We start from the raw sequence: 15326 nt of genomic DNA, 5'->3' as shown, positions 1-15326 counted from the left end.
TTTAGCAGTTGACAGCTATGATGTGCCCAGTTGTTTTCCATGTTGCATTTTGAGCATTTTTGCCACCCTAGTGCAAGTATAAACGAGTTGCCCTGTTTTAGAAAGAGTACTGTCACCAAGTTGTCAAAGGGAACAGTAAACTGTGCATCTTATAACTCGCCAACTTTACTCAGACTATATGCTCAGTGTATCTTCTCACTTTTTAAACAGTCGCTTCCATAGAGCTGCCTTCCATTGGGCCTGCAAGTTGGATGGAACCATAAAGCAAAGCTCTCAAGGCAGTGGCTGATAATAGTGAAGTACTGTTTCTTACCACAGCATATCTTGTGGATGTGATAGCTAGCTAGCTGCCTGGATTTGGCTGCCAACTGAATTACCTGTGATTTGCAGCTGTTCAGCAGGACTGATACCCTGCATCATAAGGATAACTTGGCCACATACTTCTCCTCAGACTTGAAGCCCCTGAGACAGAACAAGTTGTCTCTGTCAGCACTGGCCATAGAGGATGAAACATGGATGAAACATTCAAGTGTTGTATTTTCAGTCCTCTGTTTACTTAGAGGGAACTAAGCCCTACAGGCTACAAAGAGATATATACAGCCCAGGGATCCATGGGTTAAACCATGCTAGGTGGAAGTGGTGGGCAGGAGAGTCATTTACAAGCCTTTCAGTATGTATGGACCCCAGCCACTTCAAACAAATGAACTTGGCGAATGGTGTTTAATGAATATATTAATTGCTTATCTCTCCCAGGAAACTTAAGGCACTGGAGTGATATGTTCTGGAATTCATGTAGATCCCCAAGTAAATGAGTTTCAGAACAAATTTCTTCCCCTAGAACAAGTTTCAGATCTTCTAGGTTCCAAAGCACCCCCACGCTCTCTGTTCTGAAGGCTTTTACAACTCTGCTTCACAAACAAGCACTCTTTTACTCTGTCCAGGCATACCTATATAAAAAGGCTTGCCTCCCTAACCAGTGTGCAGCTTAATTAGCCTCAATACTGACTAATACATATATTGGTCCCTGAAGCGTGTCCTAAATAAGTTCTGGGAATACTAATGCAGATAGGTTTGAAGGGGCAAAACCATCCATGTATCCATCGAGAGAATATAAAATACTTTGTGACAGTCTATTTTGTGTATCTGCTGAGAGCCCCCAGATGAAGAGATGGTTTCTTAAGGAGCTTTCAAACTGTTGCAGCCTTAAGACAGAATGATACATTTTTCTTTAAATATTTCTGATAGTCATTTCCTGCCTGATTATAGACTAACAAAAAGTGGTGACTGGCAGGAGCCAGCTGCTGCAATGGTTTTCAGCACTGTTTCACGCTGCTGCTGTGGAGAATCCACCACCATGATCATGATGCAGGAAAGTACATTTTGGGAGTGGTGAGTGGCTGACATACTATGCAATGTTACATGCACCTTGCAATGTAACATTCATACAGCTGCATAAAAGTGCTGTTGTCTAAGTGCAAGAATTGTACAAACACAATTGTGCAGTTGGCAGCCATTATTTCCAGTAACCTAAGAACCATTTTTGCATTTCTTCCATCTAGCGCAACCGCGTTCTTGCAAGGTGCACATAATTTTGCGCAGTATGTCAGCTACAACCATTAGGGGTCTTAGTAACAAGGCTGGTTAAAAGCCAGCTGAAAAAGTTTTGAGAGCCAGTTTAAGAACAAGTGTAGCGTTTTTGTTTGTTTGTTCGTTCTTGGGAAAGAAATCCCATAAGCATGATGTCATCATAGAGAGGGCCCTGTCCCTGGTTTCTGCCAGTCAAATCTGCATAAGTGGTAGACCAGAGAGCAGGTCTGCAGTGAAGATCTCAGGACCCAGGCAAGCAGATAGAGGGGTACAGGAGGCCCTCGTTTTTCACAGGGGTTCAATTCCAGGAAACCCCTGTGAATGATGAATCCCCAACACCCAAAAATTAGGGTTAGGTTCAGCACTTGGGTGGTGTGAGCGGCTGGGACACTTAAACCACTCATGCCGCCTCTTTAAGCCTTCCTGCATGGTAAGCAGGGAGAGTGGCCATGGTCGAGAGCCTTCCTTGTTGCCTCTAAACCCCAGAAGGCTTAAAGAGGGGGCAAGGAAGGCACCCAGAAAGAGGCAATGTGAGTGGCTGGAAATTCATTTATTGTGGATGTAGGAAACCACAAAGAAGCAGAACTCAGCTCCGTGAATTGGTATGCAGGCAGGCTGAATAGGGGAATCCGTGAAGGAATACTGGGTCCTAGGACATATAGGGCTTTTAAAGATAGCAACCAAAGCCTTGAAACGAATTGGCAGCCAGTGTTGTTGACATAGGGCAGGTGAAATATGTTCCTAACTACTCACACCTGTCAGTAGTCTAGCAGTTGCATTTTGTATTCACTGAAGCTTCCGAACTGTTTTCAAGGGCAGCTGCATGTACAGCACATTTGATTAGATTAGTCTTATTCACCCTTCAACCACTTGTCGATTCCCTTCATAAAGTAAAGTTGTGCCCTCAAATCGGTGTCGACTCCTGGTGACCACAGTGCCCTGTGGTTGTCTTTTTTAGAATACAGGAGAGGTTTGCCATTGCCTCCTCCCGCTCATTGTGAGATGATGCTTTTCAGCACCTTCCTATACTGCTGCTGCCTGATATAGGTGTTTCCCATATTCTGGGAAACATACCAGCAGGGGTCCAAACCAGCAACCTCTGGCTTGCTAATCAGGTCATTTCCCCGCTGTGCCATTAGGTGGCTTCTGGATTCCCTTCATACTTCCTGCAAAAGAATACTGTCTGCTTGGCTGCATGTTCTTTGTAGTTCATGGCTCTTACGTACCGCTACAAGAGCTAGCTCTCTTAAACAATGTTTCTGTTGGCTGTCACTTCTTCCTGTAGGGTTTCAGAGCTTGAGGGCTTTGTTAGCCCCTAAGGGCCCATGTGTCTTGAATAAAGCCAAAGTGGTCTTAAGGCCTGGTGCAGCCTTCATTCCTAAAGCATACTCATTCTGCCAAGTGTTTCTTGTGTCACCTCCTAACCCAGCTCACCCTGGGGCAAAATGGAACATTTTCATGTGAGGTTCTGTGCTGATAGATTTGAAAAAAACCTGGTATTCTTTAAGTCTGCATTTTGAGGAAGGCATCCATCAAAATGCAGCCTCAAAAGAATACATAGAACCAGGCTATCAGACTTGCTTCTGTGAGAAGCATTGCTTGCTTGTTAGGGAAATAGTTGCCTTTACTGGTCAAAGTTATCCCCTTGGATAAGATCAGTTTTGTGGTTGCTTGCAGATATCTTTAAGAGATATCATAAAATAGATATCTCTTTAGCCAAAGGAGTGTAGTAATGTAGTAAATATTGTGTGGCTTAGCAGGCTTCTGCTAAGCTTGTATTTCTCTGAATATGATGCTGTAGAAGGCAAATTGTTCCATATAGAACCCTTCTAATAAATGTACTGGTGATACAGACAAATCTTGGTAATACAGATCCCTTGTAAACAGTGTTCCCTCTAAAAGGGATTCCCAGATGTTGTTGACGACAACTCCCAGAATCCCCAGCTGCAATCGCTTTTACTTGGGGATTATGGGAATTGTAGTTAACAACATCTGGGACTCCCTGTTAGAGGGAACATTGCTCGTAAACTACCAAATAACTGTTAAAATAGTCCCTACATATCTTAATTGCATTAAATTGCTAGGCTTGTTACATAATGCAGATAATACAGTGTCTGCCTTGTCTTTAGCTGGCTAGAACTTGATGGACTGGATAATCATAAAGTTCCTTGGTCCTTGTTCATGTACTGTAAGCAGATAATGTAAGACTTAGAGACAGGAGTCCATACATTTAGAATTAGCTCATTGGCCATCCCTTATTTGTGCTTGCCACCAACCCTCTTTCCTTCCCCAATCCTTTCTTGCACATAGGCAGAGGGCACAAGAGCAGGCCTTCTCTATTATGGTCTCCATCGTGTGGCATGTGCCCCTCTCCTTCCCAGCTAGTGTTCCATTGAAACGCTGGCTGGCTCAGGGATTCTCCCCCTGCCTTGCTCTTAGCGAAGTGGAGAGGGGGGAAACTGAGCCAGCCAGTGCTTCAGTGAAACACTAGCTGGGAAGGAGACTGGTGCTCCTCACGCTCCCAGCCAGTGAACTCGCTGGCTGGATGCGGGAAGGTTGGGAGCAGGGTGTTCTCTGGGTGTTTCAGTGAAACCCTGGCTGGGAAGGATCCCTAGTGTCCACTCCCCCTGCGTGCACATCAGATGCAGGGAGCGCGGTCAATGCCTAGATGGGACTTTTCAGCCCTGTTGCAAAGTTTTCCCACTCTAGTCATCAGTTAGTTGACTGTGAGGCAGAGAAAAGAGCTCCCTGTCAGCGATTCAATGACCTGCTGACTGAGGAGGAGGAGCTTTGCAATGGGGCTGAATAGCCATGTCCTGGCACAGACCACGCCTTCTATGTCTGACATGTACGCAGGGGGCATGGCTTGGGTGTGTGCATACTAATGCATGCACAGTAATCAATGAAAAAGGGAGCCGCCAGCAGGAACTTGTCACACGGCTGCCGGTGGGCTCCCTACGCGCCTGACTCCAGCCACAGTGGCCTGTAGTCAGGGATGATGGCAGTTGTAGGCCAACATCTGCAGCAGGGTTGAAATCGAGTAGCCCTGGACTAGATTGAGAGCCATGTGTGAATTCCAAGCAGTTAAAAACAAAACAAACAGGAAAACCTTGCTAGATCTTCTTCTTCTTCATGTTGTCCAAGGTCACAGATCTGTGAAAATGGGAGCTGTCTAAGGGAGGGAGGAAATGCACAACTGTCTGGCTTGGGACTGAGAGGGAGAATGTGGTGGTGTTAACAATAAAGCTGACAGAGTGGTGGGGATATGGAGACAAAGGGAAAAGCAGGAGGGAGCTGTTAGAGAGAGTAGCTGTGATGGTGGAAGCTTTAGCCTTATACCAGCATTGTGTGTATGGCTTTTTAGATTTAAGATAAACTATTCCTGTTGCAACTGTTGTTTATATATATATATATATATATATATATATAAAAAAATTTTGTAACAATACACTTCTTTATTATTTATTTTGTAATATATTTTGTAATATATTTTTGGGCCCAATTCAAAGTGCTGGTCTTGACCTTTTAAAGCCCTATACAGCTTGGGGCTGGGGTATCTGTCAGTCTTCATTCGCCCACGCAAATCTGCCGGTGCTCTGGTGCTCTTCTTGAGCCCTGCTTGTGGCCCCACCATTGGCTGAGATTTGATTGACAGAGATGGAACTTTCTTGATTGTGGCCCCTCGGCTATGAAATGCCCTTCCAGAAGAACTTCAACATGCTCCCTTCCTTAAGGTTTTTAAAATAGACCTCAAACCCCATCTGTTTAAAAGATTTTAAAAGACTCTCTAATGATACATTGATGAATTTTTTTATTTTTTAATTCATTTTTAATTGAGTTTGTTTTACTTGATTTTATTTTATGCTGCGTTTTATTTTTGTTGTGTTAAATTTTATATTACTTTTACTGTTGTGAGCCTCCCTGAGCATAATTGTACTGGAGAGGCAGGATATAAATATTTTTAATAACAATTTGCTTTTAAAAACAACTGAAAATGCTTTCATTTGTTCAGGCTTTTACCCCTTAGGGATTGCCAATCTTTCCTTTCCAGCTGCTCTGTCTTTGTTTTTTATGGCTGCTTCCTTTTGATGTTTTCATGCTCTTAATTAATTTTAAGAACTTTATGGAATTTTTTTGTATTAACTTTTGTAAAGTGAGGCTCACCTAGTGCTGCCACTTTGTTCTTTTAGAAGCCAGGTTAAGACCTTTCTGTTCATGCAGGCTTTTAAAAACTGATTTTAAAAGTGAGGGTTTTTAAAAAAAAGTTTTTAAAATGTTTTGTATTGTATTTTGTGTTTTTGTTTTTGTTTTGTGATTTGTTTGTGTTTCCTGTATTTTTATTGGATGTCTTTTAACATTGTGCTGTGAGCTGCCCAGAGAACAACTTGTTATGGGGCAGCTAACAAAGTGTATTCTTCTTCTGCCTTGGGATGAGAGTTATGAAAAGCATTGTATAAACTGGTGTGCGTGTGTATGAGTGAATGAATGAATATATAAAATGTATAGTCCGTAACAAGATATGCTTGCATATCTAATTAAACTTTGGCATTAATTCTATAGTTTTGATAATAGTCGATCAAATGACACTGCATTACATAGGTTAATGTCAAAATTTCCTCCTGTCTTCATGTTCCCCAAAAGAACCTATATTTTTAGCCCAAGTATGTTAACTGGCAAGTTCCCATCAGTGTTTCCAGTATGCATACTTCAGACAATAAAGAGTGATAACTCCATGCCTGTGCACAACCTTTGTCCACTTTTACTAGTTAAGGTGGCCAGAGAAGCCTGGCTTGCTGCATAGCAGAATTTTTTAATGTTTCAATATACCACCTGTGGTGAAAGTGGTAGTAGTTTGCCACGTGTTGAGAAAATCTGACTTAGATGTTGCTGATTTTAAGAACTAGTGGCTGGTCTTCAATACGCCATTCTTGGGCAAGGTGCTTTGAGCAGATGGAAACCCAACTCTAATATTTTCCAGATGAAACAAATTAGCTGAATCTCCTGTCTAGATTCCAGCCTGGTTCTGAGATGGAGACTGCCTTGGTGGTTCTGGTGGATGACTGGCAACTGGGCAAGATAAGTTGCTCAACCTTTTAGTGCCATAAGCCATGGTCTGCTTTTGGGGAACTGCCTTGCTGGATAAGTCTGGATGGGACTGTGTGACAGTTGTTCCGCCCCTTCCTGGAGTTCCAGAAGGTGGTGCTGGAGAAGCTCCCAGAAGACTCCCTGGTTGCAGCTGCATCTCCAGGCTTGGAGATTGAAGTTTTGCTATGCTCGGGAGCTGCACCGCAGTGTGAGCTCCCAGTCTATGTTATACATGGAGACAAGTCACTTAGCTGGCTAATTAACTTATTGCCCCTAGATTTGGCTGCAAGCCCCATAATGGACTGGATGTGGGCTAGTAAACTGCGGCTTAATTTGAGTAAGACAGAGAATCTGCTGGTTAGCAGGAGAGCTGATGTGGGAAGAAGGTTCATGGCCTGTTCTGAATGGAGTTGCACTCCCTTTGAAGGACCAGGTTTGCAGTTCTCATGCGATACTGGTTCAAAATGAGACAACTGGGATCCTGATGAGGGATTTGGTCCTGTGAGCCCTTTACTTTCATCTTGTACTATCTTCATTGGTTACCAGTTATTTCCAAACAATTCAAGAAGTGGGTGGTGGTCACCAATTTAAGTGGGTGGTGGTAACCCTTGCTAACTGAGCAAAGAGGCACCTTTTAAAAGTGGTGATTCTCTTTATTTAGCAGAGGGAGAGCAACCGCCCTATCCATCCACAGCACAGCATCCCTTCAGTGGCTGTTGCTGGTGTCTGTTTCTTTTTAGATTGTGAGCTCTTTGTGGGTCAGGAAGCCATTTTATTTACTTACTTATGTGTAAACTGCTTTGAGAACTTCTGTTGAAAAGCAGTATACAAATATTCATTGTATTTTGCATTGTATTGTATTGTATTTTGTATTGTATAGTAAAACTCCAAATACTTTGGGATCAGGTTACTATAAGGACTATCCCTCCCTGTCCCCCTCCCCAATGAATTTGCTTACCTGCTACAGTTTCTGTTGGGGCTTGGCTTTGCATTCCTCCACCATTGTAAATCTGATTGATGAGAACTCAGAATGGTTCCTTTTCGGATACGAATATGGTGCATATTTGTATACCACTTTTCAACAAAAGTTCCCAAAGCAGTGTTCATAGAAATAAATAAATAAAATGGCTCCCTGTCACCAAAGGGCTTAAAAAATACAATAGATACCAGCCACAATCACTGAAGGGATGCTGTGCTGGGGATGGATAAAGCCAGTTGCTCTCCCAATGGTAAATAAAGAGAATCACCACTTTAAAAATGTGTCTCTTTTGCTCATTAGTGTTCCATCAAGTCGGTGTCAACTCCTGGCGAACACAGAGCCCTGTGGTTGTCTTTGGTAGAATACAGGAGGGATTTGCCATTGTCATCTCCCATGTAGTATGAGATGGTGCCTTTCAGCATCTTCCTATATTGCTGCTGCCCGATATAGGTGTTTCCCATAGTCTTGGAAACAGACCGGCAGGAATGCGAATCGGTAACCTCATGCCTGCCAGGCAAGTCATTTCCCACTGCGCCATTAGGTGGCTATAGCAGGAGAATAATGGCTTGTGGGCCCTTGGCTTGTGGCTTGCCTCTGGTCTGCTTCCAGATCCTTTTCCTGAAGTGCCCAATCTCTTGAGTACTGGCACTTTATCAGCTGACAAATATATTGTTGTTTTCCGAAGCATTTGATCTGAGGACTGGGGCTCCTCCAGAAGAGCTGGTCTTGTGGCAGCAAGCATGACTTGTCCCTTTAGCTAAGCAGGGTCCACCCTGGTTGCATCTGAATGGGAGACTAGAAGTGTGAGCACTGCAAGATATTCCCCTCAGGGTATGGAGCCGCTCTGGGAAGAGCAGAAGGTTTCAAATTCCCTCCCTGGCTTCTCCAAGATAGGGCTGAGAGAGATTCCTGCCTGCAACTTTGGAGAAGCCACTGACAGTCACTGAAGACAATACTGAGCTAGATAGACCAATGGTCTGACTCAGTATATGGCAGCTTCCTATGTTCCTCTTTTATGGTCCCTTTTTAACAATAATAAATAAAAATAAAAACTTTATGGGTGGCTCACAACACAGGATTAAAACATAAAATAAAAACACATTAAATCATAAAAGACACAAAGGGAGAAAAGAAAATACAAAATACAAAGCAGTTTAAAAACTCATTTTAAAATTAGTTAAAAATAAAATCAGATCTGAAAATCAGAATTTAAAAGGCTCGGGTGAACTAAAAGGTCTTTACTTGGCATCTAAAATAAAAGGATGAAGCCAGGTGAACCTCACTGGGGAGGCTTTTCCACAAACAGGGTACAACCACTGAAAAGGCCTTTTCCCTAGTAGCCACATGCCTCGTCTCATTTGGCAGGGCACTCCGAAGAAGTTCTTAAGGTCGGGGTTGGGACGTGAGGCAAGGCGCTCCCTCAGGTAACCTGGTCCCAAGCCATTTAGGGCTTTAAGGCTTAAAACCAGCACCTTGAATTGGGCCTAGAAACGGACTGGGAGCCAGTGCAGCTGACGAAGCACTGACGTAATATCCTCAAAACATCCAGTCCCCATTGTTAATCTTGCGGCCCTATTTTGTACCTGCTGCCTTTGCCGGGCCATTTTCAAAGGCAGCACTATGTACAATGCATTGCAGTAATCTAAGCAAGAGGTTACCAAAGCATGAGTAAATGTGGCCAAGCTATCCCTGTCCAGGTACGGTCGCAATTGGCATATCAGCTGAAGCTGATAAAAGGTGCACCGAGCCGCTGAAGCCTCTCGCCTGGCCTTCCAGGGTTGTTAAATTGTGGGGAAAGGGTTTTAATGTACCTGGTTTTTCAGGATTTTTGAATTGTGGTTTTTTTAAATTGTTTGTTGTTTTATGGTATTTTAAAATTGATTTTAACTGTTTTTGTTTTATCTGTAAACTGCTCTGAGCCATTTTGGAAGGGCGGTATAGAAATTGAATGAATGAATGGTGACAGTGCTGGAACAGTGAGCACCCCCAAGTTGTAACCTGGTTCTTCAGGGGGAGTGCAGCTCCATCTAGAACTGGCTGAACATCATTCACCCAGGCAGAGGAAACCTCCAACCAACAGTACTTCTGTCTTGTCTTGATCGAGTCTCAGCTTATTCACCCTAATCCAGTCCATTACTGCATCCAAGCGCTGATTCAGGACAGTCACTGCCTCACCTGCATCTGATGAAAAAGAGAGATACAACTGAATGTCATCTGCATATTGATGACACCTCAGGCCAAATCTCCTGATGATCTCTCCCAGCAGTTTCATGTGGATGTTAAACAGCATAGGGGAAAGAATGGCACCCTGTGGAACCCCATAGCATAACTGCTAAGGGGTTGAGCAGTAATTCTGGATCCAAGTCTTTCCCTGGTGTCCCAGGTTGAGGCAGTGGCCAGAGGTGCCTTCTATCAGCTTCAACTGTGTCCGTTTCTTGAGATAGATGACCTCAAAACGGTAGTACATCTGCTGGTAACCTCCAGACTGGATTACTGTAATGCGCTCTATGTGGGGCTGCCCTTGTATGTAGTCCGAAAACTGCAGTTGGTTCAGAATGCGGTTGGTTCAGAATGCGGCAGTTGGTTCAGAATGCGGCAGCCAGGCTGGTCTCTGGGGCATCTCGGAGAGACCATATTACTCCTGTATTGAAGGAGTTACACTGGCTGTCGATATGTTTCCAGGCAAAATACAAGGTGTTAGTTATAACCTATAAAGCCCTGAACAGCTTGGGCCCTGGGTATTGAAGAGAACGTCTTCTTTGTTATGAACCCCACCACCCATTGAGATCATCAGGAGAGGTCCGTCTGCATTTGCCACCGGCTCGTCTGGTGGCTACTCAGTGATGGGCCTTCTCCATTGCAGTCCCGAGGCTTTGGAATGCGCTCCCTAGTGAAATAAGAGCCTCCCCATCTCTGACGGCTTTTAAACAGTCCTTAAAGACGCATCTGTTCAGCCAGGCTTTTAACTGATACTGTTTTGATTGTGTTTAATGTTTTAGAGTATTGTTTTAAAAATTGTAAATTGTCATATTTTAAATTTCTTGGTTTGTTTTTAACTAATGGTTTAATGTTTTTATTTTGTTGAATATTGCGGTGTAAAAATATGTAAAATAAAATAAAAATGAATAAATAATAAATAAATAATTCCACAGCAGCACCTTTTGGGAATGGGCCTCGAGATAGGAGTGGAATCATCTCCAAACAGTGCCTCCCACACTCAGCTCGGCCAGCCTATCAAAAAGGATACCCTGGCCAACGGTATCAAAAGGCACTGAGAGATCCAAGAGAATTAACAGGGTTGCACTCTCTCCGCCCCCCCCCCCCCCCCCGCCATTGGTCATTCTACAGGGTAACCAAAACAGTTTCTGTTCCAAAGCTAGGCCTGAAGCCTGATTGAAAAGGATAGTCAGATAGTCTATTTTCTCCAAGAGTGTCTGTAGCTGGTCAGCCATGACACGCTCAAGCACAGGAAGGGAGTTTTGGCCACAGGCTTATAGTTGTTTACATCCTCTGGGTCCAGACTCAGTTTCTCTAGGAGTGGTCAAATAATAGCTTCCTTGGCATGTGCTTTCAGTTTATGATTGTTTATTTCTTAGTCTAATATGTTTTATTATATTTTTATTTTTGACTTTGTTTGTAAGGTGACTTGGGGGCCCTCTTAAAGACCGAAGGGCTATCTATCTATCTATCTATCTATCTATCTATCTATCTATCTATCTAATTAATTTGTGGCAGTTATCGTGACAGTTCATGAGCAGAAGCACCTTGGTGATTGGGCAGTGGGGATTCCATATGCATATAGGGAGGAGGAGTCTGTGATGGTTAAGGTCAGTTACTGGTTCTTGATTGTAGAGGAGATGAATCTCTATATATAAAAGGATAGTGGGCAGGGGTCTGTGAAGAGAAGTGTTGTGAGGGAGGAAAGAGCCCCTTCAGGAGAAGGAGGCTGCCATTGTGTGAATTAGATGAGTTAACAAGATGAACAAGATCTGATAACTCAGGAAGAGAGAGAGAGAGAAAAAGAAAGAAAGGTCGGGAAGAAAGACGGGAAGAGCGAGTGGAGGAGAGAGAAAGAGAAAAAGAAGGGAAGGGGAAGAGAGACAGAAGGAAGGGAAAGGGACGGGCTCGGGCCTATCGGTGGTGTGTTGGGAACAAACAGTCATGATGTTGGCGGCAGCAGCAGCAACGAAGGGTCCAGTCAACCACTGCTGCTGTTTGGGGCTATTGAGGCCATTGATGGAGGGAGGCAGGAAGGCAGGCAAGGGATGGGCCCGGGCCTGTCAGCAGCCTGAGGGGAATGAGCGGCCTTGGCAGTAGCAAGAAAAGGCCTAGTCAACCGCTGCTGCTTCTGTGGGGAGGAGCAGGGCTCGGGTGAGGATGGAGAGGTCTCTGGGGAAAGGGGGCTTCAGCTTGGCCAATAGGTGGTGCCACGACACTGCAGCTGCAACCAAGAGGGGTGAGAGGGATGGAGGAGTGACCAAGAGGGGTGAGGGGGATGGAAGCAACGGCATGGAGGAGGAGGATCAGGAGTGTGGCTCAGGTGAGGGTGAATATATCTCTGAGGTGAGGGGGGCTGTGGCAGGGGCGAGGAGAGCAATGAAGTATTAGTGTGCAGATGCTCTGTGTGGGTTAAGCTAGTAAATAATAAGACAATGGTTTTTCCTCTCATAGAATTCAAGATTTTAGACTTCGTGACATCCTCAGATTAGGGAAAAGTGATATGTTAAATAGATATTGGGGGGAGGGGTAAAATGGCAGAGGTGAAACAACTCCTTGGATAAGCTCATATGACATTATCAGCTCTGTTTGTTTGTTTGTTTTGCTTTTCTAAGTCATTATTTTTAGCTATTATTGCTGGGTTTGTGTGTTCCTTTACTGAGAATAGACCTTAAATATGGTTGATAGATATCTCTTTAGCAATATGTAGTAGACTGCTTATTTTCATACACCTAGTAGGTTGCAGAACTGATTGTAATAATGCATAGTAGTAAAGTTCATGATCTCAGTTATATAGCTAGAATAAGTAACTGGAACAAGTGATTCTGATGTGGAAAGGTAGCCAGTAATTAAAATGTAAATATTTTTGTTCACACATATTCATGCTAAAAACATGTTTAAAGTATCATTTCCAGAGTTAGTTGGATTTGTTACGATGTTAAATAGTGTCTAAAATGTATCTCATGAATAGGTCTAAAGTTTAAAATTATAGTTCGCTATTCAGAAATAATTTTAATTTTTGTTTTCATGATATTCTTTATTGGTAACTTGAGTATTTCAGCTGAATTATCTTGCCACATTATGTCTTCATAGGGGCATAAAGTCAGTACACATGCTTCAGTAATATCTGGTTGTTTTACCCTTATGTTTCCAGTTGGCAATTTGAAATTATGGCTTCAACTGCACTTTAAATATGTGATAATAGCATGTGTTTCTAATAAGGGCCAGCACCATTTTGTTGAGATAGTGTGAATGGTTGTCACTCATGGATGACAAATGCACCTTCATGTGCTTCTTTGATGGCCCCCTAAAAACCATACCCTCAAATCAGACCGATGAAATTAGCTGCTGTGTAAATTGTGTGTCTGAGTGGTTCATTATCTAATCACCGTCAGAACCATAGTGATAAAGTAGTTTGAAGCAGAGAAGAGGTCTGCCAGATGATTTCAGGCCGTGTGTGTGTGTGTAAATACGGTTTCCCTTGGAAACCCATTAGTATAGGTCAGAACTTCAGCATTCTTTGGCATAAACTTTGTAGCAATTTTACTGTTTACTTTGTCAAATTAATGAGCATTCTGTTTAAGTAATATACACATACATTTATTTGGCCACCTCCAAGACATTATGTGATGTGTTACCCTAATACTAACAAGTAAATGGACAAATTTCCTATTTGGAAAAGTCTTTCAATGCTTGCAGTTAAGTTTTACTCTGTCCGGGTGCTTATGACTACTGGATTACCTTTCATCTGTGTTTTATATGTTATAGTGATCTTAAATACTTCAGTTGCCACAAATTTTGTAGTGTAGAATGCTATTTGATATGTGATTTTTGCTTCCCCCCTAAAGGATCATTTGATGACGATGATATCACACATATTGAAGGAAGTGTTGAACCAGTACGTGACATTGAAATAATACATGAAGAACTTAGGCTAAAAGATGAAGAAATGATCATGCCCATTATAGACAAACTAGAAAAGGTGGCTGTACGAGGAGGTGACAAGAAATTAAAACCTGAATATGTAAGTAAGAAATATTTTCTTATTAAGGGTCCTCCACCCCCGACAACCCCCCCCCCCGTTTTTCAGTACAGGATTGATTTTAAGTATGACAGGACTGTCATGGTAATTAGCAATAGCAGGTTTCATTGCCCTGGGAAAAACTAGTTAGTCCCATTTCTCAGGTTGTTTAATTTTAATATCTGCATGTCTTCACATTTTCCTTTCCAAGAGTTTTTTTTTTTAAAGCTGACATACAAACAAATTCAATTTACTGCTTGGCAATGCAGAATAGGTGCTTTCATCCTCAGTCTGGTTCTACTATTTGCATATCTTAGCAGAGGCATCTTGGTCTCTGTTCTTCCCACTACAGTTTGCAAAAAAAAATTCCTCATATGTTTCCATTCATATTTCTTTTGCCATTTATGTGCCTTAAGTTGACTTCCTGTGATGTTATGTAGTGTGCCCATGCCAGATGATACAACATGTGTAGTACATTTGGTTTTACATGTTCTCTCAGTTTCTTTTTGTGCATACAAGTTCTAAGAATGTGAGGATCAGCCCTCTGTTTGCATATATTGTACTTGGGTATTAGCATTGGTATACAAAACATTATGTGAACATATCAGTCATTTTACAAGAGACGAATGTTTTCAAAACACAGATGAAATTGAATTAACTGGTCTTGCGATCAAAGACTTGATTCAGTTTGATCACTAAAAATAATTTCTGGAAGTTCAAAATAAGCCAAGTCAATAGACCAGAACACAGAGTTGGTTTGTTTAGTGCAAACAGAAAATTCAAGAATTTCTGAATTTAGGAATTTCCAGTTCCTTTTGTTTGCTTAATTAACTTGACTTGCTAAATGAAAAGTATACTAACTTCATAAGCTAATATTCAACTTGCTTGCCAAATCAAGGTAGCAACATATGGGTCCTAGTTGCAGTTGGTTCCTTAAGATTAAATGAACATATCACTGCAAAATTCATTACCAAATCATTTCAAAGCTATTACCAAAGTGCAAATATATGCTGCTAGTTGTTGTTTCTAGATTAATAATATAGACATTTTTGCAGCTATTCTGGTAAATAAATTGGCAGCCAGTACAGAATAGTTGTTATGAGAGTCATCCAATTTACCCTAAGAGCACCCAGGCAGCTGCATTCTGCACTAGCTGCAGTTTCCAGACTGCCATCACTTCTCAGCCAGGCAAAGCCGGTGTCCGAGGTATTAAAGTTAGGGAAGATTCATAGGACAATTGGGTTGCCATTGCGAAGGGCCTTGTGTTGTCAAGGAGAACACACTCCTCTAAAGTTGTAAGTCTTCTTCCCCTTTGCTTGTGATGGCCATGATTGGAGGAGGTACATTGGATGCTTTGGCTTGTGCCAGAGGGTGAAGCATGTTTCATGGGTACATAATGCATGACTTTCTTTATTACATGCTTTTAAAGTTTCCATA

At 42.5% G+C, this 15326-nt stretch overlaps 1 protein-coding gene across 7 annotated transcripts in view; it reads left to right on the top strand.

The window, feature by feature from the left end:
* The window catches only part of OLA1 (Obg like ATPase 1), a 159444-nt gene that overhangs the window by 61379 nt on the left and 82739 nt on the right, over positions 1 to 15326 (top strand). For 5 of the 7 annotated variants that reach the window (XM_053266838.1, XM_053266840.1, XM_053266839.1 and 2 more), the window contains one exon: positions 13717 to 13892. In XM_053266838.1, the coding sequence (XP_053122813.1) occupies positions 13717 to 13892 (176 nt within the window). Of the gene's footprint in view, positions 1 to 10326; positions 10346 to 11540; positions 12192 to 13716; positions 13893 to 15326 lie in introns of those variants that run through there. The other 2 variants (XM_053266860.1, XM_053266851.1) reach the window with 2 other exon arrangements.

This window comes from Hemicordylus capensis, chromosome 1 (genome assembly GCF_027244095.1).
Source record: "Hemicordylus capensis ecotype Gifberg chromosome 1, rHemCap1.1.pri, whole genome shotgun sequence".
Taxonomy (NCBI): Eukaryota; Metazoa; Chordata; class Lepidosauria; order Squamata; family Cordylidae; genus Hemicordylus; species Hemicordylus capensis.
This window is presented reverse-complemented; position numbering and strand designations above follow the sequence as displayed.